This window comes from Talpa europaea (assembly GCF_964194135.1).
Source record: "Talpa europaea genome assembly, chromosome: 4".
NCBI classification, from domain to species: Eukaryota; Metazoa; Chordata; class Mammalia; order Eulipotyphla; family Talpidae; genus Talpa; species Talpa europaea.
Window position 1 is genome coordinate 12,633,037 of NC_140070.1, and position 27,588 is coordinate 12,660,624.

Consider the following 27,588-nt stretch of genomic DNA (forward strand, 5'->3'; position numbering starts at 1 on the left):
ACAAATACAGAGACAAAAGGTAGATTAATGGTACCCAGAAGCTGAGAGAAAGGTGAAAGGAAGAGAGGTGCTAATGGGTATTAGCTTTTTGGAAGATGATTAAAATATTCTAAAACTGGACAGTGATGATGACTGTACAATTCTGAATATTGTGAAATCACTGAATTGCACATTTTAATATGGTTAATTTGCAATATGTGAATTATGTAGCAATAAAACGTTCACTAAAAAATAAAAGGAAACAAATTCAAAGGACATAATTGCTTTATCCAAAGCACAGATCTTAATCTTTTTGAAATTCTTAGAAAAATTGAAAAAAAAATCTTTGTGAGAATTTGTGGAGTTGAAATCAAGTTCCTTTTACATTACTGTTCTCCTTAGAAACTGGATGAATTCATAAAACTTGTTAGCAGAGGACAGCTGAAAAAAATCCACAGATCAAAGTTAGACAGGATCAGAAACTGTTAAGATGATGTTCACATTTGCTGGATTATCTCTTCAATTTAACTATTGTCAAAAACAAAATTATTCTCATTAACATTCTATTGTAAAAAGAAAAAGGAATAAACAATTTGACAAGTTGAAAATCAACACAGAAACCACAATTACTTTGCAAATAGATGTTTTAAACATCTTCATTGTGAAAAAAAAAACAAAACAAAAAAATAACAAAAAATTGGAATGTGACCATATTTAGACTGTCACTTATCTTACATGGTAAATTATATAGAATATATTTTACAGATTCCAATTACATCTTAAAAGCTTTAAGGGAAGAGCTTTTCTTTGTTCTGAAATCCCATTAAAATAGATTACTTATGTTAATTGATGCATATTAGAGTGTGATGTTATTTTTTCCTACTAAACCTAACTGTATATCTTTGCACACTAAAAAAATATATATTTATAAACTAAAGCAAAATTCTAGTAGAATAACATCAATCTTTTATTGAACTATTTTGATATTGAATATTGAGCTTAAAGTCAACAAGATAGATTATATAATGAAATATTTTATCATGATTTATGTAAATAAAAGATAAATATCAATATATCTAATTCATAATGCAGTCTCTCAAAGAGATTTTTTTTTAAATTTGAGGCTGATATGTATACATCATAAACCAATATTTATGTAGTATATTTTTTGTTTGTTATAAAATTCATAATTTGTATTACCAAGCTTTAGTTTCCTATAAGAAAAACTTCTAGAGTAGCAAATATGAATGACTGTCTTTATTCATTTGAGGATAAAATAAAGCAGAAAACCAAAGAATTGTTTTTATCATTTATTTTGAAGGGTGTTAATAATGAATTCCATTGAATAATAGTATTTCATTAATGCTTATTTATTTTTATGTATTTTAAGACAAATAAAATTGGCATTATAATTAATTAACATTAATTTTGTGCCAAATGCTTATAAACAAAGCAAATGATCTTTCTCCCTCCCAGCAATCCTTGGTTGTGCTGTTAGTATTAAATATCATTATACATTCTTTTTTTCTTTTTTAAGGGACAGATTTACTAGGAAAAAAAAGAGACCCTTGCATACACACAGGTGAGCAGAGAACTGCTGCTGCTTTAGAAAGAAAATGGTTTGTTAAAAGAGACAGCTGCATAGACACAGGCAGACAGTCTTGGGGCAAGAACTGCCATTATTCTCATTTTTGAGGACAAAGAATGAGCCTGAGTCAAAGTCTTTTTCTAGTTCTACTGTGCTGCTTTCAAGCATTAGTAGCTTTCCTAGGAATGGTATTGGAATGGCCTACTAGTTTTTTCATGTGCAATAAAAAATTGCCTAAATGTCTTAAGGATAAGAACTTTGTATCAGAATATAGTTCAGGTGACTCTTTTGGTGACTTCCAAAGCAGTCCCAGAACATCACAAGTGCATATTGCAATGTTCCTGGTCTCCAGTAAGAGATTTATAATCCTCATTACACAACTATTTCTACATCTGTGTACATGGAAGGGAGAACATATTTACAAGTAGCATAAGATATTTACTACTTTTTTTGCACGTGATAAAACCAATTCAAGGTTTTCTACTGTTAGAGTATTTATAGACACTATGCTGCTAGTATTATTTTTCAAAATTTCGTAATAAAAGATCAAAGGATTTCTAAGATACATTCTGAATATCACTTTTTATCTTCAGATAATAGGGAAAAACTAAACTAGAGTATTTATCATTTTGTAGAAACTTCAGGTTGACAAGAGTGAAATGTTCTTAAAAGTTTGGAGCTTTGAAAATTTACATTAACCTGAGATTATTAAGGAGGTGTGTGTGTGTTGTGTCAGGTTTGAATTTCATTGGAAAACAAGTATGAATTAAAATTTTACATAGTATAATCTATCAATTTAAGGAAACTGTTCCTTTAATTTGTAGAAGTATAAAATGGAAATTTTACCTTGTAAATATATCCATTAAAATAATTTAGTACAACCCCTACCATATTTTCTACATGTAGGTCAAGACATTAGGATATTTTTTAAAAACTAGAACTAAGTAAAAGAAATAAGCTATATTTTATAACACACAGGGGTAACATTCTTTCATGTACCTTAAGTTTTTCCAATATAGAGCATATGCAGAAGTACAAGTCCCAAGCTTACACCCTTATTTGTGTCATCTCAAGTAACCTGTCCATCTGGTGGCATTAAGGGGAGATGCATTATTTGGTATATTTAGCAAGGTCGAAAGTATGACTGAGCTGTGCAACTTCTGAAACCCAATTCTGTCAGAGATCTCAGCAAAAGTGCAGGTTAGTCATTAATGAGGCTGAGCACACAGAGAGGAAAATACATCCGCACAGAGAGCCCTTCTCACCCTCATGCATGGCCAGCACCCCATTTAGCTCCTAGTCAACAAACAGAAACAAACAGCAAACACCAGAAGTTCATATGGATACAACTCCTTCCCCTGCCTTTATTCTCACTCTTGCCATTAAAGGTAGAGAAAGGAAAGAAAGGGCGGAGGGAGAAATCAGGGAGACAGCCCAACCCTCTGATAGCAGTCAATTCTCACAGACCTGGGGACCAGTGGACCTAATTCTTTCAAGGGGCTTTGAACCTTTCTTTCAGGATTCAATGATTGTTTATTTTAAAGCTTACATTTCAAAGACCATTTCTAATTCCTTAGTGGAAACCACAGAAAAGCCTTTAAGTACTGTGTTAGAGGAACAATCCACCCTCTGACATTTTGACAGATGCGACTCCAACTCCCACCTCCAAGCAGAGACAATCTGAAGCACCAAGAATTAGAACTTGCCTGCCATGAACCTGACTTCCCGAGGGGGGGCTGCGGGGAACTAGGGGCGAAGTTAACTGCCAGGCGTGGGCTGCTAACCCAGCACATGCATGCTCTGGTCTCGTGCTTCCAGGCTAGGACTTGCACCCTGGGGTCTCAGCTCAGATGACACTGCTGGTAGCATGTGCTGACCAATTAGTCTTCTTTCTGTCTCTGTCTCTGTCTCTGTCACTCTCTGTTCTACCTCTTTCCTGCTTCTCATCCCCTTTGTAAAGCAACTCTTTTTTGTTAAAATTTCTCTTTGCATGTCTGCTTTTGGGACTTGTCCTGGGATCTTAAGTGCATAGGTGAGACCCTGTTTGCCACTGGGGTTGCCCTATAACAAATGTGTACTTGAGACAATTCATGTCTCTAGTTCATCTCACATGGTCATCATTCACTACACATCAGAAACTGACAAATAATTTTTTTTAAAGTCCTAAGAAAAGCAGAAAAATATATGTTTTAAAAGGGGATAGTATAAAATGTCTATATGGCAATTATAAATATAATTTTTCGCATTCCTACAGTTAGTGAATTTAAGTGGTTGCAACTGTTTTAGTGGTTTATACATATAAGCAACTTTGTGATTTTTGTAAATAAAATAGTAGGGTTTGAAATTTTTTTATGAATTTCAAATTTAACTGATACACAGTTTTAATCTGTCCATCAGATCTATACAAAGGTACGTATCAAGAAATTATGTGACGGTAAGTAATACAGATATGGAATTTGGGAATACAATCTTATACAAAGTGGTGAAAAAAACAACATTAGAAAGCCTCCCATAAGCTATAACAATCCCCAAACACATGCTGTCAAATTATCTATCTCATATCTTCCACCAGCAGGTTTCAAATTGAAATGAATGCAGATGAATTGCTGCTTTTTTCCAGTGATATTAGGTTTATCTTAGTTTTTTGACAGGCCCTGTACATAACAAAGCTCTTAATGGAAGCTGAAATTGTCTTCAATTATACCCAGTGTCTAAAGGTGGGTCAGCCTAGCTTTCTAAGCTCTTAAAATGTCTCTGATTTTTGTCAGGGTTACCAAATTAATAGGACTCCATGAACTTTTGTCCTTACTTAAAAGTTAAAACTTGAAGGAATACACTACATATGTTTTGATTTTTTAAAAAATTCCTCATACTAGGTTTGAAAATGAACTCACGAGTTTATGCATAAGGACTCTAAAGACGAACAAGACAAGGCTAGAAATTGAGATTCTTTGCAACTTTAAAGAAAATTGAGATTCTTTGCAACTGTAAAGGCAAAGGGAACTATAGCTTGATTTCAGAAATGGAAGCTTTTTTTTCAATTATGACTAATTAATTAACAGATATTAACTCTCCAGGCACTGGGAAGGTAGCGATAACAAAACACACAGCTGTGACTGCCCTCATGAAGGTTATGATATAATACAGGGAAACAGGTCATACATATGCCACTTTAATTTGATATAAATTGTTTAGAAAGAAAAAAATCCATTTCTCCCTTTGAGATATATATATATATATATATATAATACACATATATGTATAATACTCCCCGTTACACATATACATATATATATATCTTGGTCTGTGCATCTTTTGAGTATTCTTATTGCATTTTTCAATGTTCATTTTGATTAGTCAGAAACACATTCCTCTGCACATATTTCATATAAAGTTCTGAATCTTTGTATATAATGTTAGATTAAATATATTTAATAAATATTTCTCTTTCCATTCAATACCATCTTGCTATAAAATACTCAAAAATATTCAGGCTTCTTCTGTGACTTCCAGAGCTAGCTTTTTCCCCAGTACATCTCACCTTGGCATATGGAACTAAGGTCACTTGGAGCCCTTTGGTCCTAAGGGGACACTGTTACCATAACTTTAAAGAGTGCAGATTACTTATCTTTAGGGACATCATAGAAATAACCTAAAGGAAGTGAAAACTTCTAGAGGCAAGGTTTTGCATTATGACATCATTTCTCCCTCCTCCTATGAGAACCCTGAATTTGTCCTGAAGTCCCATGTTACTATCCCATTCTTCAGTCCAAAACATAAACCTTCAGCTTGTTCCTTTAGTTTAGGATTTATAGTCACATAAATTCTCCATGCATTTGTAATTGAATTTGGTTTTACTTATTCTCTTCTGATGTTAATTTGTTTGCTTGTCCAGCCAAGAACCCAGAGGGGAAATGTTCCCCCATTACCCGCTGCCAGTGAGACTCAGTATTGACAGACGTGTCATCTTTTTAAAAATATTGATGCTCTTAGAATTGAAAATTCCTAGAAATCAGAGTTTTAAAAGTAAAACTACTAAAATTATTTTTGTATTTAACATAAGACCCTTTGACATGGATAAGTGCTTATCCTAATTTTAGTAAATCTATCATATTTTCTGGAAACTCTTTTGCCCTGGGGAAAGCAAATAATAAATTGAAAATAATTAACACCACAGTTTGATTTACTTACAATTTACTTAAGCCAAGATTCAAGTAAGTGAGGACACCTGCTAGCTCATGAACTTTAAATATTTAGAAATAATTGTTGCAAAGAAGGATAGTTTGTCCCTGGAAGCTGCATGAGCTCTAGCATGTTATTACTGTGCTGGGGCAAAATTTTCTATTTTGTGAACTCTCTCAACCACTTTAATTAAGGGAACAGAAGAAACAAACTCTCAATAGCTGAAACCCATTTTCATCTCTTTATTTTTGAAGAACTGAAAGATTTCAATCTCCAGGGTTGAATAAGTGAGTGAATATACAGATTGATTCATTTTACAATAATTTTATGAGTGTACACTCACTGTGGTGAAATTTTTCTTTAAAGAGCTCTTTAACTGGTAGTAGAGATAGATATGGAAATGATATATATGTAAACATTTTGGTATATAGATATGATGTAATTGCTTAATCCTAAATAAAATTATTTACTGAATGAAAATAAGTTACAAAGTATTTAAGATACTGTTATTAAATCCTCCATATAAAGAGCTTATTGGATTCTATATTTACTAAGAATTATAATTTTTAGGGCCTCCCTGGTGGCGCAGCGGTTGAGCGCTGGGCTGCGAAGCTGCCCCCAGCCTCTGCAGCGCCAGTTCGATCCCCGGCCGCCGGGTGAGGGTCCCACATGGTGCGCACACCTCTCCTGCCGCCCGCTGCACCCCTCAGCAGTGTACTTTGTCAGTCTGCCTGTTCTGTTCCCTGCTCTGGCTCTGGTGAATTCTCTCACCCTCCCGCATTTCTGACTGTACCCAGTGCTTGTATAAATAAATAAATCTTTAAAAAAATATAATTTTTAGCTGAACTTGAACAATTTCAGAATTGACTTTATGAAGTCAAAGAGATTATCAGAAGCCTCTGAAAATTTCCCATTGGCTCTTTGTAAAAAATAGAGCAAATCTTCCCACTACTGGACTATTCAATGCAACTTTTCATAAGTGTCTTGAGGGAAAGAAACAATTACAAGTTTAATATCTTTTTATAATCTATAAAGCACAGGTCTTAATGCTATGCTCAAAACTATTCAAGATAGAATTAGAGACCAACTATTTTAATACCTATCTATTATAGCAAGGATAATAATGATGGAAATCTAGAGTACCCTCTTTTTACCCAGCTCAGTACTAATTACTTGCTTCACAATAGAAAATTTCCCAGTGAATATATGTCAAATGAGATAACATGTTCATGTAACAAAGCTTATAAAGGTTAAGCCAGGATTCAAACCTAGGGTGACACCTAAATAAGCTCTTTACACAGCAAGCATTGCTCGTGGCACATGGAGTCTGATGTCACTTGATGTCATGTCTAGATAATTACTGAAGTGGAACACCACTTCCCAAACATCATGTCCCATTTCCTGCCTCTTCTGACTCACTGCTGACAGATTACTAACCACAATTGAAGATAATGGAATGAATAGAGCACACTGAGATTAATCATCACATGCTGTCTTGGCAAAAGCTTATCCTGGGTTCAACTTTTAGATTTGGTAGAGGGCTATAATGCACACTTTCTCAATCTAGCCCATATGATGTTCAATATTAATATGAGGGAATGTGACAATTTTTTCACTGTGTGTATTGGATTTAGGTTGCCTCATAGATCTTCCTGGATTCTAAAGTGGAAATGGATTTAAGAATTTGAAAAGATTTGCTATCTGTTACTAGTGATGCCTTATAATTTCTCTCCCCAGAAAAGAGCCTTCTCTACACTGAATCATCAGAAACACTCAATCCACAATGGTAAAGGTTTAGGAAATAGCATAATATGTAAACTAGTCTGCAGTATCAACATGAGTTTCTCCTAAAATTAACAAAATGGATCATGTTTTGAATTCTGGAATTGTTAAAAACAAATTTTAGATATGAAAGTGGCCATATTTCTAAAATCTGAAGCATGTTTGACATGTTACGTTGATTTGTATTTTTACTCACTATTCTTAATCATCAGCTGTCAGTACATTGAACCATTGTGTATCCACATCTTTCAATTACAAGGAGAGATGGAGGAAGAAAATTAGAGAATAAGCTGAAAAGAAAATGCAAAATTCTACAGAGTGTGAAAGTAATTGCCTCTCCAAGAGATTTCTAGGCATTGCTACGTGAACTTAAGTTGCATTATTTTGCACGACAGATTTGCCTTCTTCTGGATGACAGCCTGACAGAATGGAGTTGAATCTTAATTGAAACATCCTTGCTATTTTAAAAATTCTATATTCTAGAAATAGCTTACAACTTCTAATGAGAACTGGGCAATTGCACAGAGTTCTGAAGTAGGTTTTCAGTTAAAGCCATCAGTGTTTCCCTCTGATTTCAGTCCCCTCCTTTTCCAGGCCTATGTTGAATTCACTCCATCACTCCCCTGTGCTTGATGGTTCAATATTAGATATAAATTATCAGTTCCTTGATCATTAGTAAATGAGGCCCTATTATACAACTCAGTGATAATACTGTTCATGTAAGAAGAGCAAGTCATTTTCATCCTAGAAATGAAAAGGATTGACAGGGGCTTTAAAAAAATCTTTGATTCATTATACAAAATTACAAGATACTCTGAAGTCTTTCATGTCACCCTGGATGAAAATGTAGTGTCCTAAATGCCAAATGGACCCATGGGTAAAATCAAGCAGTCATTTATTATGTGGCTCTTATTTATTGGTACTAAGGGCAAGCTTTTAGAAAGCATTCCCATAGGAACCTCTACACATAAAACTGTATACATCTTTTATGAGCTTATAGCATTAAATATTTCCATTTTGTTTTATAGTATCCTACTTAGACGCTGTAGATATTTAAATATAGACCTCTGTATTGGAGATTATACAGCCCTGACTCTTTGCCCATCAGTATCACTTCTTTGATTAATAAATCCTTTTGTAATGAGGACGCTCTGTGGTTTTAAAAGGTGACAGTGCCACTTCTGGTCTTAGGAATGTCATTAGCCTCATAGCCATGTAGAGAGATCTTGAGCAAAGGAAAAGATGAAAATACAAATGGCAAAAACAGTATTTCCAAAAGGTTTCCATATCTTGGCGAGTTCTCTTGTTAGATTATCTTTTGTACTTAGTCCGGCTTCTAGTTCAGTGGAAGTAAATCTACTATACCTGCCTCATCTTTCATATGGAAGTGTGATAAAATGGTTTAGTCAGTGCATACATATAGGCTGTTGGTGCCAGGCACCCTGGGGTAACCCTTGATGTTTAATGATGTGACCTGGGAAAACCATGTTTCCTGTACCTGTGCCCCCAGGGAGAGTTTGATTAATTGAATTTCATGGCATGTATTTTCTAAGGTCACTCCTGTGGGGAGATGCAGCCCAGTTCTAGAGAATCTGAGCCTAGAAGTCATTCCTCTTACTGGGATAATGTTTACCTAAAACTTAACAGACTGTACTAACTCATAGTACTTAATGTTTCTCTTACTTCTTCAAAAATATTGATGCAACTACATTAGAATATTTCCAAAGATCAAAAACAAGTGCAGTGAACTTTGGATTCTTTTTGTTTACATGAACACTATTTATCTGACTCTAGTCTTGGGAAGTTATTTCCTTCATTATTATTTCATGAAGATTATTCTTGGCCAAAGGATGAATTTTGCTATTTTTCTGAGCATGTTGCAATGGTTTAGACCTCCAAGCATGAACTCACCTGAAGCAGTTATAGATTATTTTCTCTCCCCTATATAAAGGAGTATGTATTTTAGGTATATATTTTCCCTATCCTTTCTAGTCTAAAGATAATTTTTCTTAGAAATGAATAAAAATGAAATTAGGTCTTCTGGTTTCTATAATCTGTACGAAGGACTGTTCTATTCTGTAATCTATTTTAAGGACTGGGGCCCGTAAGTGGCAGATCTGGGACCTAAATATCAGACTATTTCAAAACTCGGCCTTCATCTACTAAACTATATTTTCTTTATCTACTAACTATAAGATCCAGGAATCTGTAATTTTATAATACCCAGTGTTGTAAAATAAATAATGTTATCTCTTCCACTTAGAGAATTTCATTTATTTCCTAAGGAGCAGTGTTATAATTTGGTAAAACCGGGAGAAAAAAGTACCCAACTTGACAGAAGATTAATTGCTTAATTTTAACTTCAAACCCCAGATGTAATTTCTTCTAGTTGGAAGGGGTCTTAATAATCCTGCACAATTTAAATATGCAAATATCAAGATTATAATTTAAAGGACTAAAATTTATTTGAGATATAAAATTACATTTTCTTTTGTTATTGCCCCATTATAAAATTGGGGTTAGGGTTTTCTTTGTTGTGAGGCAACCATAATTTTTATGCAACTTTTAAATATACATTCCATGTTGAATTATCTATCTGGATTTTACAAGGAAAGATTTAAAAAAAGGAAAGATAAAACATGCATTTTCTAACTAGTTTGCAAGTTCACTAGTGTCGGGTCCAATGCAAATATTTACCCAGCCACTTATCCTTACAGCCCACTCCTAAGCACTACTTCTCTGTTCCAGAAAGATGTTCATATTCTGTCAACATTTACACACTAGTGTGGCCCTAGGCAATCTCAAAAGTGTCTTGGTTTCTGTTAGGCAATGGCATTACATGGCCAAATTGTGGAACAAAACATCCAGAAAGAGCTAAAAGCAGATGAACTACCATAGACCAGCCTAAAATCCATTAATTCAACATTACATTAGATTGGGAAGCTACATGAAACATATATAACCATGTTTTATGACTGATTTCCCTACTTGGCAAACTTTTCAAATGTTAGCAGCACTCCTCTCTCCAAGGGGAGCACTCTGGTGGCTCCCTGCAGTCCTACAGGCCATTATGGATCCTGGAATTTGTGTGTTCAAGTCATTGTAATTTTTATGAATCCTCTATTCCACTACATGTGTGTACACAGTGAAATAGAAGTCCATTATGATCCTGTTCCTAAGGCAAAAATTGGGTAATAAATTAGATTCAATTATCTAGAGTGTCTATATAATTGTAGCACAGTTTTAGTAAATTAAGGCTAGCTATCAGAATGGTTCCAGTTTCCCAGAATCAGACATCTTAGAAAACTACAGAGAAGAGTCCTACATTCCTGAGGAATATCACATTTTTCTAAGCACACAAAGCTGACCTAGTGTGTGACCTAGAAGGCCGCCTTTCTGAGACTCCATTTACTCATTTATAAAATGTCACAGAAGTATCATTACAATAATGACATGAAATGATCCCAAATGCCGTTATTTCAAAGATCCTGTCATTTTAATGTGGAATTGTTTCTCAGCTGACATAAAACATCTAATTCTTATTAGGAGAATTTTGTTAAGATGTGTTTCATAAACAAATACGCATTTGATGTTTAAGCCTTGTCAGCTTATCATAAACCTTGACTGATGAGAGACTGATAATTTCCTAAGTGTTATAATTCAGTATAAAGAAGGAACTATCTGCATCTTTTTGCATTGTGTCAATACAATGATTTTTTTTTAAAATTAAGAGCAGATGGATATACAAACATCAAAAGAGCTGCTTAAAACACTGAACGCTGTATTATTAAAGCTCATGAGCTGAGGTTTGCTGACAAGAGGAATAATCATAAAATATAACCTTTTCTTTCATCAGCACAAGTTATGCTTGCCCAAGATCTGAAGCCCAACATCCACAAAATGGCTTCCTATAAGTGACATCCTACTCAAAACAGCTGTCTGCAAGCAAAATAAATGGGATTTAATCTGCCATAAAATGAATTGCACAATTTATTTTTCTCGAGGAAGTCATGCCTTTGTGACATTGGTAAGCTGTAACAATTCTGCTTTGAAAAGAAGCATCTTCTATGCCAAATCCATATTAATTCAACCATGTGGAGTTTTGCTCCAGAAAAAGCAAGTGGAAATCCAGATGAGCTTACCCACTACCTGATGTCAGGGCTTGCCCCATTATCTTTAAGATAACTGATTTAAAACATGAGCCCTGAGAACTGTTCTGTCCAAACAGAGAGGCTTGAAGACACTTAATTATTAAGATTGAAATACATGAAATTGTCAGCCACTAATGTTTTTCCAAAAAGGACAATTTCATGTGCTTCCAAAACTTACTAATAACTAATGATTAAGAAGAGAACAAAAGACAAATACTATGGATACGTGGACTACAAGTAAACTCATAGGTGGAATCTAAATAAACTAAGCAAACAGAATAATAAAAGACAACAAAAATATCTTAGACTCAGAAAAATTTGATGACTACCAGAGGGGAGCATAAGGGGTAAGTGAGGAGGGGGTTGAGGTGGCTCCATTTTGTTTAGTAACATTACCTTTCAATTCTGTATAGGTTTCAAGTCTCTGAGTTTCTCCGCTCAGCAAATGTACATAGCACACCACCCCATCACCAAATGTCCAGTCATCACCCACCAACAACCAACAGGCCTAGAGGGCATCAATTTGATGGTGGTAAATAGCACTAATACTTTGCTGGTAGGTATGGTGTGGTATACTCCTGACACAAATAGTATTGCAAACCAGTGGTGATCAATAAAAATCTTATTTAAAAATAATTTCTATGTGGGGAAGTTTTAACAGATACATCTGGAATTTAAATTTAATTTATATTATAAATTACTGAGACTGAAATTAATTTCATCAAGTGTAGATGTATTATTTTATTTAGAAGACAGAACATAATATCCATAAGAAATTTTGCAGCTTTCCAAACCTAGCTGTGCAAGTAGTATAAAGGTAACGCTAAAACAATTCATTAAGAATATGTAACTTTATAGTATGTCAGGATCCTTTTTCCTAATCTGAAATATAAGCATCTAATTAAAGATTTCTAGTAAAATAAATAAAATATTCTAGTAATAGTTATAAGATTGTAAATGTGTATGTAACATTAAATAACATTGCTGAAAACTGAAAAAAATATTCACATTTGCTCTAGAAGTAAAAGAAGACAACGAAACCCTACTCTGAATGTTAAGGAAAAGGGAAGGCTCCATAAGTAAATATCACTATCCTGATTTTTGTCAGATAGAGTATTTGTTTATATAGATACCTGCATCATGTGATATTGGATTTTTAATTTAACAGTAAACAGGAGAGAAATCCCAGAAGTACTTTGCCTTCTGAAACAGATTCTATTCAGAGCATATTCTGCCAGTGATAGGTAATACCTGTATTTTATGAATGAAAAAAAAATATTCATAAGTTGATTTTGTCTTTTGTAATTTCCAGAACTCAGAATTTGCAGGCTCATTTTCCTTTGACTTTGAGAACACTGTTCTGTTCCACATTTCTATTTATGGCCCTGGCAATCAGTGTTACTCTGTGTCCTAGATGCCTTTCACCACAAATAGTAAGCTAATTATTGAAGAAGAACGGTTTTATTAAAACTATACATTTCAATATTATGCAACATGATATACAAACTTACTGTCAGAAATCAAAACAGCTTTCTTTCAATTCCGTAGCAGATGCTGCTGCATTTCTAAACAGAAAAAGTATTTTCTCAACAAAAGGTTATGTTTTCAAACACATGCTTGTGTTTACTTCCTGCCTCTTATTAGTATTTAAAATTACATTTGCTTTTAAAGTACAATTATCCTTGCAATTTAAAATATGAATATTAAATCTAAACAATTCTAAGATTCATATGGAGTGACTAGCTCTCAATAAATCTGAGACATAAAAATTGCCTGTCTCCTAGTCTAGTGGAGTATCTGATGGAATACCAGCACTAAAACATTTTTGTTGACTGTCATCTCAGATTTTTTATATGCACTTTAGTGTTAGTATTTTATTATATAAAATAGAAACGCACGACCATTCTTCAACTATTTTATAACCTTTTCACACTGATGATATCTTCCAGTTTTGAATTGTTGTAAAACTTGTGCTGATTTGTCTGTTTATGGAAGCTTTCCTTAATGCATACTTAGACACTCAATAAAATACAACTTAAAATTCAAGAGTTAGCATTACCACTTATGAAATTAGTGAAAACATCTTCACTGGCTTAAAGATTTGTAAATACTTTCAATCACAGGAAGAGTCTTAAATATTTTTTTTTTTTGCCATTAAGAAACCTATCATGTATCTTTCTATATATGTATTTCTTTTTGAACTTTTAAAAAAAGATTTATTTATTTATACAAGAACTGTGGTACAGGCCAGAGACTTAGGAGGGTGAGAGAATTCACCAAAGACAGAGCAGGGAGTAGAATAGGCAGATGACCAAAAACACTGAGGGGAGCAGCGGGTGAGACAGAGAGGTCTGCTGTGCCATGTGGGTATCTCCCTGGCCAGCCGGGAATCGAATCCACACTGCAGAGGCTGCGGACAGCTTCACAGCGCTGTGCTCAACCCATTGTGCCACTGGGGAGACCCTCTTTGAACTTTTAATGAAAGTTATTGAATGATTGCATAGCAAAAAAAAAAAAAAAAAAAAAAACTAAGAGATGTCAGAAGGCATTTGTATAACAAAGAAGGAAAATTGGCAAGGGATAAGGGCAGTAACCAGAAATTAAACATAAAATGGTATCAAATGAGTTTACAAGAAAGCAGAGTAAATGTCTACAAATTTGTGAATATATCAGTCTATCAAAGAACTATAATAATAAATGTGACATGAAATAATGTAATGCTACAGAAATACACCTTCACTTTCCTTTACAGATTTATAAATCTAATATTACTTATACACTATACAATAGAAATCTATTTTCTAACAATATGTGCAAGAGACAGATTTTTGAAGTCATGCTATTTATGCCTCTATATTACTCATCAAAGCTTCTATCTGTTTTGAAACACATACTTATTCTGAAACTCTGATTTGCATAAAAATTATATGCATGATGATTCTGATATATCAGATGGGGCCTGAGAGTCTGCATTTCTAATTTCAATGTGATGCTGATACTGCTGGTCCATGGACCATACTTTGGGTAGCAGGGATCTATGTTAATTAGGGAAAAGTAAACTGGATTTCTTTAAAGTTGTTGGCTTTGCTAGACTGGAAGAGTACTTTCAAGTCTCCGATTTTCCTGCTAACGAGTACATAGAGAAGGATAATCTTTGTGAAACTCAAATACTCAATCACCTACCTTTCCTGACCAGGAGTTTGAAACCAGCCAGGGCAAGTGTGAGCATGAGTGTGTGTGTACCCACTGCACAGTAGAAATTCTACATTTGCACTGAGAGAAGTATGTCAGCAACTCTCCTGTGACTATCCTCAATTTGAACTTGCATTCACCTAAGCACATAAAGCTTTGAGAATCGTCAGATTCAAATATACCCTATCTCTGAGGTTAAGTCCCAGCTTATTTCACACATTTCAGCATTTTCCATGTGGATGCTGTTAAGGTTGCCTGGAATTTGGAGATAAGCCCAGGATTAGTCCTGCTTTAAAGTCATCAGGAAGCCTTCTTATAGGCCTCAAGTTAAGTTGTTAAATGTATTTCTGAGAGCTTACTGGTGAAAAAAAAAAAAAACAAACATATTCACTAACTTTGGTAAGCTTCAGATAGCACAAGCTGAGTGTTGTTGTTGAAAACTTACCTGCAGGCCTGTACCCTTGTGTTTTTATAGAAAGTAGCATTATGGTCTGAGGCTAAAACTGCATTCTGTTTACCAAACTTGCTTCAGGAGGAATATCTAAACTGAGATGTTCACTTAATTTTTTTTAAGAAGCAGATTGATAATTGGATAACAGTTTTGTAAAACTCTCTAGCATTTATAATTACACTATAATTATAAAGTATTTCGCTTTTTCTTTACTGCTATGAAACCAACTATGACAGAATCTGCCAATGATCATAAAGCTTCCATTTTTTGGAATATGAATTGCTGGTGATGCAATAACATGGCTAAGATGTTGACTTTTCTTTTTGGCTTGGTAGCTCTTCAATGACTGGAGGACATAAAATATGAGGCAGTAATGTTTGATTAAGTCTTGTTAAAATTTTATTGCCTTTGGCCAAAGGACATTGCAAAACATCAAGAAAAGCTACAGTTAGAATTATATTTCTGAAAATAAGTCTAACATTTCAGAAATAATTTCCTAAAGCAAACCAAAAATATCCCAATGTTTTCCTGTACTGAAAATGTGTGTAGCTTACTTAATTTTAAAGGAATTGGTAAAAAAAATTCTTCATGTTACAGACTTTTGATTTCTAGGTTGTCCAAAAAAAAAGTCTAACTATACTTTCAAATATAAAATGCAATTGCTTTTAGCAGTATGACTTTAAAAGAAAAAAAAAGAACAGAAAAACTTTTCTGTCTCGGAGACCCTGTAAACTGGAGATGCTTTGGGATAGCTTCCTTATCTTGTAATAGTGCAAATGATCTTGAAAGGAATTTTGATAAACACTCATAGAGGTAATCATATAATTTAGGTAGGTAGTGGTTTTATCTACCTTTCGTTTAAACTTTTTCTTCACTAGCTTTTTCTTCACATAGCTTCTTCAAAACTATGAATTATAGTTTTTGACATTTCCTCTAACTGACTTCTGTTGCCTCTGGAGATGACAGGTAGGTGGATGGATGGATAGATGGACAGACTGATGGAGATTCTTGTAGATAAGATTTAATTTGAAAGGATAACCTCAAACAAGAACAGAGACCATTTATATCACAGTGGTAGGTATTTGGTAAGTAGAAATGGATAGTTGAGAGCAGTTGTTCTCAGTGTAATACATGTCACTTAATCATCCAAGGTCCATCTGTCATCATCGCCAATTTGATAATATGAAACTAAGAAGTTTATTTTACCCAATGTCATATAGTTAACAGTAATGTTGGGATTCTAAATGGTGTTTGTCAAGTTAATTTTTTGATTTCCCATAATTCAGAGAGCAGAAGAGATGTTTCTTAAATCCACAAACCCCAGTATTGTACCAGATGAAATTTTGTAATTTGAAATAAAAATTTGGAAGGGTCTTTTCTATTTCATGCAGTTTTGAAACTCAGATATTCTGAAAGATTATGGAAGTATTTTTACCACTTATTTCTTTCAAAGAAACATGTTTACTTTATGCATATCAACAGGTTAAAATAAAGAAAAATAATACTCAAAACAATTTTATCTTTTGAAAATTTAAGATCATAAACTTATTTCAACTTGATACTTTATAGTGATAGGAGCTAGGGAGGAAGGGAAGGAATATGTCTATATTGAGTATAGGAATCTGCACACACACAGCACAGATTACACACAAATGCAATGTTATTAATAACCTGTTTTCTTTGAACTAAAACTTTTGTTTTGAACTGACTGAGAGACGTCTGAGAAACCATGAGGAAAACAGATGTAACTGTGTCAAGATTACCAAGATGGTGACCATAAACTCTGGGGGCTAAACATGATGAAGACTAAGAGACTGATTGTGATGGACTGTTGTGATGGACTATATCTGTTTAACTCACTAGAAAATGGCCAATTTAGGATAAGATGTTAGATGGGTTTTGGGGATAAAATACCTCCCGTTTTCTCTAATCACTGAATTTCTGACAATAAAGTGTGTCTATTGGATTCAATTCCTGTCTCTGCTCAATTGGCTTCTGGCAATGACAGGCAGCCCACCCCAGCATTTTCTGGTTTCAGTAAGGATAGAATATCTAAATTAAAGATGTACATAACCATCAAAATAATTGTTATTTATAAAAACATCCATAGAAAAGAGAGCCAAAATCACACTACTATCTCCAATAATCCTTTTTCTGTTGTTCTTCTCAACTAACATAGACTATACTGATGGTCATCTGGAACATACTTACTTTCCAGTAACATTATATATGGAAGATGGTCCATCAAATTTGCTATGGTACAAAAGGTTACAATGATTTGAAGTCAAGACAGATGTAGATGTTATGATATGTTCTCTCCTTAATGGCTTTCAATCAGAAAATATCTCAGAAATATTCAGAAAAAAAGAAAAAAAAAAGCTCTGCAAGTTACAATTTTCTGCAACCAAATGTTTCCTACTATATCACCCCAGGTCAAAATTCTGCTGTAATAAATAGTTTACCAAGACAAAGTTAATTATGTGGAAAAGTCTCCAAGATATACTGCCTTATTTCTCTTGGTACCAGTCAACCAAAAATGAGCACTTAACTTGGTGATGTACAATCCCAGATGTTTAGTTCCCATTTTTTCGTTCATTTAAAAGCAAAGTTTTCGTTTCATGAACACATTAAATACCTATTTTTAGCCTGAGGTAAACATTACTTTTAAGTAAGTAGCCCCAATTAAAATAAAGAATAAATTAATGTGCTATCTAAATGATTTTTTAAATAATAAATTTCAGTTTTAGAGACTGACTCTTATTCTAAGGGTATACTGGATGCATAGCTACCTACGCGACACAAAGCAAAAAAGCACTTTGAAATCAAAATTAAACAAGTTTTTAGTTTACTATGTCAATGGAATGGTGTTAGACAATCTCATTTGTGTCATATTAACTTCAGTGGATGTTATCAGGCACAGTGAATAAGTATATCAGGCAACTCACGGAAGACAAAAAAATTTTGTTAATGAAACCACAAAACGAACACATTAAGCAGTTTTACTTTTAAAAAATTACCAATTCTATGAAGAAAATGACACTTCTGCAAAAGATACTGCCAAAACTGCAATTCACCCATATGATCTCAAGATGTGTTCTCTCGGGAGGCATAAGAGCTATCTTCAATTGTATTGCCTCTCTTTGTTATAGACATACAGCATGGTCAAGCAGAGATCCTCCATGCAATGCAACAAAAGGTGTACATTTGTATCCCCAGATAAATGAATATCATTAAAAGAAGGATTCCTTTTCTCCAGTCACACCAGTCAAAGAGATTTTACTTTCTCTGCAGTACTGATTATTCCTCCTTCCAAACATGATTAAGGAAACACGAATCTCAGGAAATAGACTGTGTACCCCCACCTCATGTAACACATTGTACTTTTATTATCACTGAAGCAAAATAACAAAACACAACGTGGGGGAAAAAAAGCATCTGCCTCAGTTATTACTATACCCTTTAGTTGAATTCCTTAGGTCATTAACATATGAACACCCCTAAAAGATCTTAAGCCAACTTCGACATTCCCTGCTGAGTTTCTTGTTGACAGATATTCATGGAGATTGGACCCAGAAACCCCCTCCAGCTTTCTTCAAATGTTCAACTTCAAGCTTGCAACCAGGTTCAGAGACAACTGTGGGAACCTGCAGTAACCCAGGGTTTTTTCTAGATATGTAGTAACCCAGGGGTTTTTCTAGATACTCTTATAAAAACCCTACCCAAGCTCCAAGGTAGGTTTTCTAGGGTGTGAGCCCACTCTTTCCCCAGAAATACCAGATTTCTGAGTAAACGTAGCTCTCCACCCCCAGCTCTTGTCTTTCATATTTCGCTAATAATGGCAGGCAGCTGAAAATTCGGGTATTCAGCAACATCAGAATGATAAAAATATTAAAACATATTATAGTGTTATATCAGATTTTTGGGGTTATTGTTCAGAGATGATAAAATAGCTAGAATTGCCAAGTAAAATATTTGCATTACTCATAATTTCTAGCATCTATGAAGGAACACAGTTACAGACTACAGAACATATCGTAATACTGGTAAATGACAGAGCAGATACTTTTATAAACAGAATCATATTTTAGACTTCCACTGAAATATTTCACCATGCACATGTACTTACAATAAAGTATTTTGCAGCATTTTCCCCGAAGCTGAAAGTAGAAATTGATGCATTTTGCCAGCACCTATGTAACTTCAACAATTGCAAATTTCTTATAGTTTCCCAAATGATATCATTAATTTCTCACTCTGTTCTTTTGCACCTGGTCAACATTTTATAAAATCACAATCACAATATAGATAGAATTCCATAATTACCTTCCAGATAGAAGCCAGACAGAATCTTCGGCCTTCTCTTAAAAGCTGTAATGAGTGTGTAGGTGGTATCGGAATCAGATAAAGATATAAACTATATCTTACCTCGATCACTGAAGTCATCAACTAGAATGATTTCAGCTATTAAACTCTCAGGTGTTCGGTTAATTATGCTGTGAATGGTGCGCAGCAGTGAAGTCCAGCCTTCATTATGAAATGGGATAATGATGCTGGTGTTGGGTAGTCTTTCCAGATACATCTTGTGCTTACAGCTGGAGATGAAAGAGGAAGAACACAACTATGTCAAGTGCAAAATTCTAGCATGTAGTACATCTCATACCTGTTTCCTCATCTGTTACCCAGCAACTGGGAAACTAAACTTTGTCAAATACTTTCTCAACCAGAGCTTATACATCACAGGAGCTACTTATTCACATAATTCATTGATCATCTTTGACATTCACACTTAAAAATAAATTATTATTATTATTTTTTAGGATTTATTTATTTATACAAAAACCAGGGTAGAGGACAGATGTGTGGGAGGGTGAGAAGATTCACCAGAGACAGAGCAGGGAACAGAACAGGCAGACTGACAAAATACACTGCTGAGGGGAGAAGAGGGCGAGACAGGAGAGGTCTGCTGCACCATGTGGGATTCTCACAGGCCAGCAGGGATCGAACCTGCGCTACAGAGGCTATGGACAGCTTCACAGTGTGGCGCTCAACCACCTGCGCCACCAGGGAGGCCCCAATATTTACCTTTTTTGTATCAGAGACTCAAAAGCAAGGTAAGTAGTAGACTGAAATCCTGTGCTTTTGTTAAAACATATTTTTCCTATTGCTATCTAAAATGGACAGTTTTATACATCAACACTGTTTCCACCAACTACCTGACTAAGGTTCAGAAAGGCTGCCTGGAAAGCTTGAAAATTTAACTTTTGTAATGATTATGTTCAATTAATTATTTTGGCTTGTGGTATATTTCAATGACTGGGCTGCATTTAAGGTTCTAGGAGAAAAAAACAGTTTTAAAGAAAACAAAGTTTAACCTTAAATAATCACACGGATACAACCACATAGTAAGATTACATTAAGATCTGAACCAAAACATTATTACATTCCTAATGGAAACTATAATAAGAAATTTCATGCTGCCTTTTTCATTGCAAAACAATCTGGGAGGACAAAAAGGCAGGCACTTTCAACTTTTGACACAGTTAAATGCAATTTACTACTACATGTAATAGCTATTTTTTGCATTTTAAGAACTCATTTAATTAATTTTTAAGATATACGAGGGCAGAAACTTGTGCTCAAATCTCACTTAATTCCCAAATCAGCATCAGTCATAGTTTGCCAGGTTTTCTTGAAAGTAGTGAATTCATTGCAGTTTGCAAAATCTTTGCAATTCTTCAAAACTAAAATAGGTTAAAATTTCTGTCAATTATTTTCCTGTATGTAAATCTGAAAGACTGGAAATCTGGATATAGACACAGCTTCTCTTTAGATGAAGGAACATATAATAAATACTTCATCTTTTCCCTGGACACTGGCTACCATCTAATGGAGATGAGAAAACAAATATTAAGTATGCAAAAATGCTAAAAAGATATAAACACCCCAGAATATTCAAAATATTAAATTTTTTTCATTTTTTTTCTTTTGTTTCATTTCTACACTTCAGTGTACTATTGCTATGAGCTCAATAGAGTATACTAAAGATTGCAGTGAGTAAACAAAAGACTTCACCTGGCAGTTTAGAACAATACAATGTATTGTAATTAAAGTAAAAAATACAACTATCCTGGGAAATGAAATAAAATCAAATATTTTTGATAAATAATCTAAATACTCAAATATAAATACTTTACCTGGTTCCTTTATTATCAATTATTTTATCTCAGAATTATTTATAACAGTATTTAACAGTTACATTTTATTTTATTTTATTTTATTTATTTATTTTTTTTTTAATAGAGGCATGTTTTTCTTTATTTGTTTGCTTGTTTGTTTTTTTTTGTTTTGTTTATACATGCACTGGGTACAGTCAGAGGCGCGGGAGGGTGAGAGAATTCACCAGAGCCAGAGCGGGGAGCAGAGCAGGCAGAAGGACCGAAGTACACTGCTGAGGGGAGCAGCGGGCGGCAGGAGAGGTCTGCGCGCCATGTGGGACCCTCCTCTGGTGGCCGAGGAGCAGCCGGGGATTGAACCGGCGCCGCAGAGGCCGCGGGCAGCTTCGCAACCCAGCGCTCTACCGCTGCGCCACCGGGGAGGCCCAACAGTTACATTTTAATATTGAATCATTATGTTGAATACCTAAAATGAATATAAAGTCAGTTATACCTCAAATTAAAAAAAAAAAAAACTTGGGCAAAAATTTCATTTCCTTATTTGTTCTTAGAATGAAGGAGTATGCTTAATCAATTAAGAATATTTTGAGAAAGTTATGATTATTCAGTCCGTGAAACAGTTTCCATTTCCAAATCCAGTAAAGAGAATAAGGAAATTAATTTTATTTTTTTAAAGATTTATTTATTTATACATACAAGAACTAGGGTGTAGGCCAGAGGTGCAGGGGATGAAAGGATTCACCAGAGACAGAGTGGGGAGCAGAACAGGCAGATCTACTGAAATACACTGCTGCTGAGGGGAGCTGTGGGCAAGACAACAGAGCTCTGCTTTGCCATGTGGGTCAGCTCCCTGGCCAGCCGGGGATCGAACTCAAACTCTTGCTGCAGTGGCTGGCGATAGCTTGATAGTGCTGTGTCTTTAACCACTGCACCACCAAGGAGGGCAGGAAATTAATTTTAAGCATAGATTTACTTTTCATCAGCTACTATAATTTTGCTATCCATTGCTGTATCTGTACTGAAAGCCATGTTTATGATCAACCTTAAAATTAAGGTTATTATTATGTCATCCAACATGCCTATTGCCTAAGAAATAATGAGTCCTATTTCACCAGTTTATTTCTATCTATAATTGTTTTAGAGATTGGTGACAATATCAGTGCAAATGTTAAATATATAATACACACATGTAATTGACCACTGTGGTGCTACAAAAGCCAGGTGTGCTGTGTCTCTGAAGATGCACTGCATTAAACACAGCTCCTGCTTAACCAAAGGTGGCATTTTTGCTAGAACTGATGAAAACAGCCACAAGTATGAGACCCCTTAATTTTCAAGTCCTTTCTTTAATAATGGAAACTTTCAAGCATACATAAATGTAATTAATATCATTAACTACCATGTGCTCCTGGAGTGAGCCAAACTTGTTTCATTTTTTCCTCTGATGGTCCCTCTCCCTACCAGCTTATATAAGTAATAAAACAACACTAAAAATTGGTTTTCATTTTTTTAAAGATTTATTTTATTTATACAAGAGCTGGGGTACAGGTCAGATGTGCAGGAGGGTGAGAGGATTCACCAGAGACAGGGCGGGGAGTAGAATAGGCAGATTGACAAAGTACACTGCTGAGGGGAGCAGTGGGCGAGACAGGAGAGGTCTGCCTGTGGGTTGCTCCCTGGCAGGCCAGGGATCAAACTCGTGCTGCAGAGGTTGTGGATTGCTTCATAGTATGGTGCTTAACCCCTTGCGCCACCAGGGAGGCTCCCTGCATTGCAACTTTTACTGCTACTTCTCTTTCCTGTATTACTTCTTGAGTCCCTGACTCTAGGCACTTTCTGATTTATCAAAATATTGCAGTCACTTGTGTTTTTATCTTGGGGTCTGCTTCTAGGGGAACCCAATCTTACACATCAATATATAAATCATATTGCATTTGTCAAGAATGGAATACAAAGTGATTGTTAAAATTCTTTAAGAAACATTATTGCTTTTATTTTGAGTTATGAAGCTTGCAGTTGGATACACCTGAAAATATTTGAAAATAAAGCTTTGTTTTTCCAAAAAATTCCACACACATGTGTTTTATTCTTTCTTTCAACTTTTTAATTATTATGCCTATTCTGTTGAGACCCTTCTCTTTGTCTCTGAAACAACTATTGATATCCCGACTTAACACAGGGTACATATAAAAATGGTCTTAACGTAACCGCTACACTATTAGTTGTAAAGTTTCCATCTCTTCATTAATGTACATAATATTTTTCAATTAGACTACCTAGCAAACTCAGTTACATCTTGTGGCAATTATTATTTCTCAAAATTTCAAAAATAAGAGTTTATAGCTCAAACTGTTTATGTTGAAAGATGGTTTTGTCAATGACACCTATCTATTAATGGGTGAGTCACTGAAATTTCTTAAGACTAATTTTCTCACATGGGGCAATGTGGAGGCAAAAAAAATACCTACTTCTTTGATAGTGAAGGCAAAGATAAACAGCTGGTACTACATCAAATTAAAGAGCTTCTGCACAGCAAAAGAGACAATAACAAAAACAAAGAGAAACCCCACCAACTGGGAGAACATTTTTGCACCCAACACTAATGATAAAGGACTAAAAAGAAACTTCTCTGAAGAGGAAATGCAAATGGCCAATAGACATATGAAAAAATGTTCAACATCACTTGTAATCAGGGAAATGCAAATCAAAACTACCATGAGATACCATCTCACACCAGTGAGAATGGCACATATTAAAAAAACCAGCAACAACAAATGCTGGCGAGGGTGTGGAGAAAAAGGAACTCTTCTGCACTGTTGGTGGGAGTGCAAACTGGTCCAACCACTGTGGAGAGCTGTGTGGAGATTTCTGGACCTACTAAACATAGAGCTTCCATATGATCCAGCAATTCCACTCCTAGGTATTTACCCAAAGGACACAGAAACATCAATTCCAAAGAACACCTGCACCCCTATGTTTATAGCAGCACTATTTACAATAGCTAAGCTTTGGAAACAGCCCAAATGCCCAAAAATAGATGACTGGATCAAGAAGATGTGGTACATATATACCATGGAATATTACTCAGCATTCAAAAAAGATAAACACATGCAATTTGCAGCAACATGGATGGCGTTGGAAGGGATCATGCTCAGCGAAATAAGCCAAAAAGAAAAAGAAAAATACCGGATGGTTGGTCTCACTCATAGCAGGAATCTAGAAAACTTAAATAAGGGACCAGGAAAATGAATATAAGAAAGTGAAAATCAAAATCAACAAAAAACTATGAACCAGAGACACTTTTTGGGGGGTGGGGGGCGGGAGGGGAGGGATTGGGGTCAGAATGGGGTGTTTGCAATTGTGTGGGGGAATATAAAAATAAAATTTATTATTTAAAAAAAAAACTCAAGCAGAACTAATAAGATATTTAAGAAGAAATTGGTATTTTTTTCTTATAAAAAACCTAAAACTCCCTCTTGGAAATTTTTGATGCAAAAAAAAATACCTACTTCTTAATAAAGTATTGATAATTAAAATGCATAATCCACAAAAATACTTCATACAGTATTATATCTGATAATAGCAAGGGTTTAACAAATATCATTATCACTGTCATTGCCATTGCATTAGTTGTAGCTATTTTACCTGTCAAGTCCTCTGAAGGCTGTAGGGAACAGGGAGAGACAGGAAATACATGATGGAAAGTGAGAGACACTTAGTATACTAAGGTGAATAAATTACAGCTTCTCCCCTTGAGGAATCGTAGACCAGTGGGCAGCGATATAAGTGACATAATAGATGGAACACGGGGAAGGAGAGCCTGTGGGAAGTATGACTAACTTTGTCTGAAAGAATTAGGGAGGACTTTACAGATGAGTCTGAATATTGAAAACACATCATGTCGGACCTTGAAAGTGATTCTAAGGTATTTGGATGTTAGCCTGAAGTCAGTGCGAAGTATTTCATGTATTGTTAGCTATGAGGAAGACAGGACCACGTTTACATATTTCTCTGGCAGCAGAGCAGACAATGTTTTGAAGACAGCAGGGACTAGAGGGAGAAAGATCAGAGACTGTAATAGTTCTGGCAAAAAAAAAATGAGAATGCTGATATGATTTTTACGTCAAGAAAAGCCAGCCTCTTTGTGACAGTGTTTAATATGATTGAATTATATTTAGTCATTCTAGTACTTAACCTGCTCCAAAGAAAACTGAATTTACTACCAAATTCAGCCATTGGATTTGAGAAGGTGTGGTCCAGGTGACTGCTTCTCAGTATTACTAGAAATATGGAAGAATAGCCAGGGCTTTATTAAGAATTTGCAATGTGTGTATTTTAGGATTAATCTCAAGTCAGGCTGAGAACGGAAAGGTGTTAAATATGAAGGAAATATAACAATATGGAACTATTTTTAAGAAATGGCCATGCACAATTTACATGTTTATGGTTACAGATATGTAGCAAATTTACAAAGGGCACATTAAAACATTTGTGGCATTAAGTTTATAGGAATATGAATGAAAATGTCTATAATTGTAACATTTCATATTGCTGTATTATCTTAAAATAAGCATTTGCATATAATTAACTTAGAGTTTAGGAATGGCTCACAGCTGACACAGGGACAGCTCTTTGTTGAGTAAGAATTTATGTAAATGGACAGAAAATACATTCTTCAAATTTGAAAGGCAGCAGAGACAAAAGAAACAGTTGAAATTCTTTAAAATGGTATTTAAGAGAAATGACAATTCATGAAAGCATTTTAAAAACTGATAAAACCCCACAAAATAGACTGGAAACATTTTGCTAAATCATTGACAGTAATGAAATAAACTTCAATAGCAAATTACTCACACTCTTCTGTTTTCCCCAAAACAGAATACACAAAAATTTTCTGATATTCCCAATTGACATTTGCTAAACTGAGATTTAAGAATATATGTAGTTTAAGAACATCATTTATTGAAAACACCTAACGCTCATTCCTTTCATAGTTACATTAATTTATCATGATAATTTCATTGGTGTAACAAAACACATGCACATCATTCAGTAATAAACTAGGTCAAAAATTTTCATTACAGATATATGAAATAAGTCAAAGAACTGCTAGTGCTATGTAGATTTTCTAAAGAATATACTTTATTATTCATGCAACAATGTCAACATTTACACTGTGTGCATTTAGGTAAACTTGCATTTGAGGTTCTTATGACTTTCATATTCCCCTTACTACCACCAACATATTCATGTCTATTCCCTAAGGTTGAATATTTAGTTTTGGATATAAGGTGAAAACTCACATTTTTAGAATTCACACTCAAGGATTGAAATATTAAAGTACACTATTTGAATGAAGGGTATATGCCTGTTTTAATCCTTAGGTTTTTTTGTGAGCTATCTACAGTTTGGCTTTTTTAATTGCCTTTCCCCCCTGTGTACTTATACTAAACAAACAAAACATTATGTCATAATGACAAATATCCTTAAATTCCAATGGTTCAAATCAGCAAATACTCTCTTCCTTGCTTTTTCTATTTGTTCAGTGATTGGCAAGGTGGTGTCTCTTCATTGTCAGTGCAAATAGACAACATTTTGACATCACCATTCATTGTGCTAGAGGAAATGAGAACACTCATGGGTGGTGAGCTGGTAATTAGATGGATTTTCTCTAAAAATGACATACTTCTTTATGTTTGCAACTCACTGATCCAAACTAGTCATCTAGTCCAGGGCACAGGAAGTTCAATCCTGCATGGTCCAGAATGAATATAATAAAAAATATTTGCAAGTAACTGATAAATGTGGCCATTTTAACCTTTTGCCTTATTGCAAACAAGGAAAAAGGGAATTGCCGGTTGCTATATTTAATACATTTAATTAAAAAATAAAAATTCAATTTCTTCCTATTTTGAAATCAGTATGCTGCTGACAAGCGTTAGTCACAAATGTAATAGATTTTATAGTTCTAGAGTTTCTGATTTATTTTGTGACCATGTCAGTTGAATTTTCAAGTTGAGTTTATATTTAATCTGTCACATTTTTGACATGATATTTATGAGAACCTCTCATAACATCATTATCTTTTGG

At 34.6% G+C, this 27,588-nt stretch overlaps 1 protein-coding gene across 1 annotated transcript in view; it reads right to left on the reverse strand.

The window, feature by feature from the left end:
* GALNTL6 (polypeptide N-acetylgalactosaminyltransferase like 6) overlaps window positions 1-27,588 on the reverse strand; it is a gene marked incomplete at both ends in the record, with an annotated part of 887,471 nt that overhangs the window by 496,186 nt on the left and 363,697 nt on the right. The window contains one exon of the mRNA XM_084231985.1: window positions 19,751-19,917. Coding sequence (XP_084088111.1) covers window positions 19,751-19,917 — 167 coding nt within the window. The remainder of the gene's footprint in view (window positions 1-19,750; window positions 19,918-27,588) is intronic.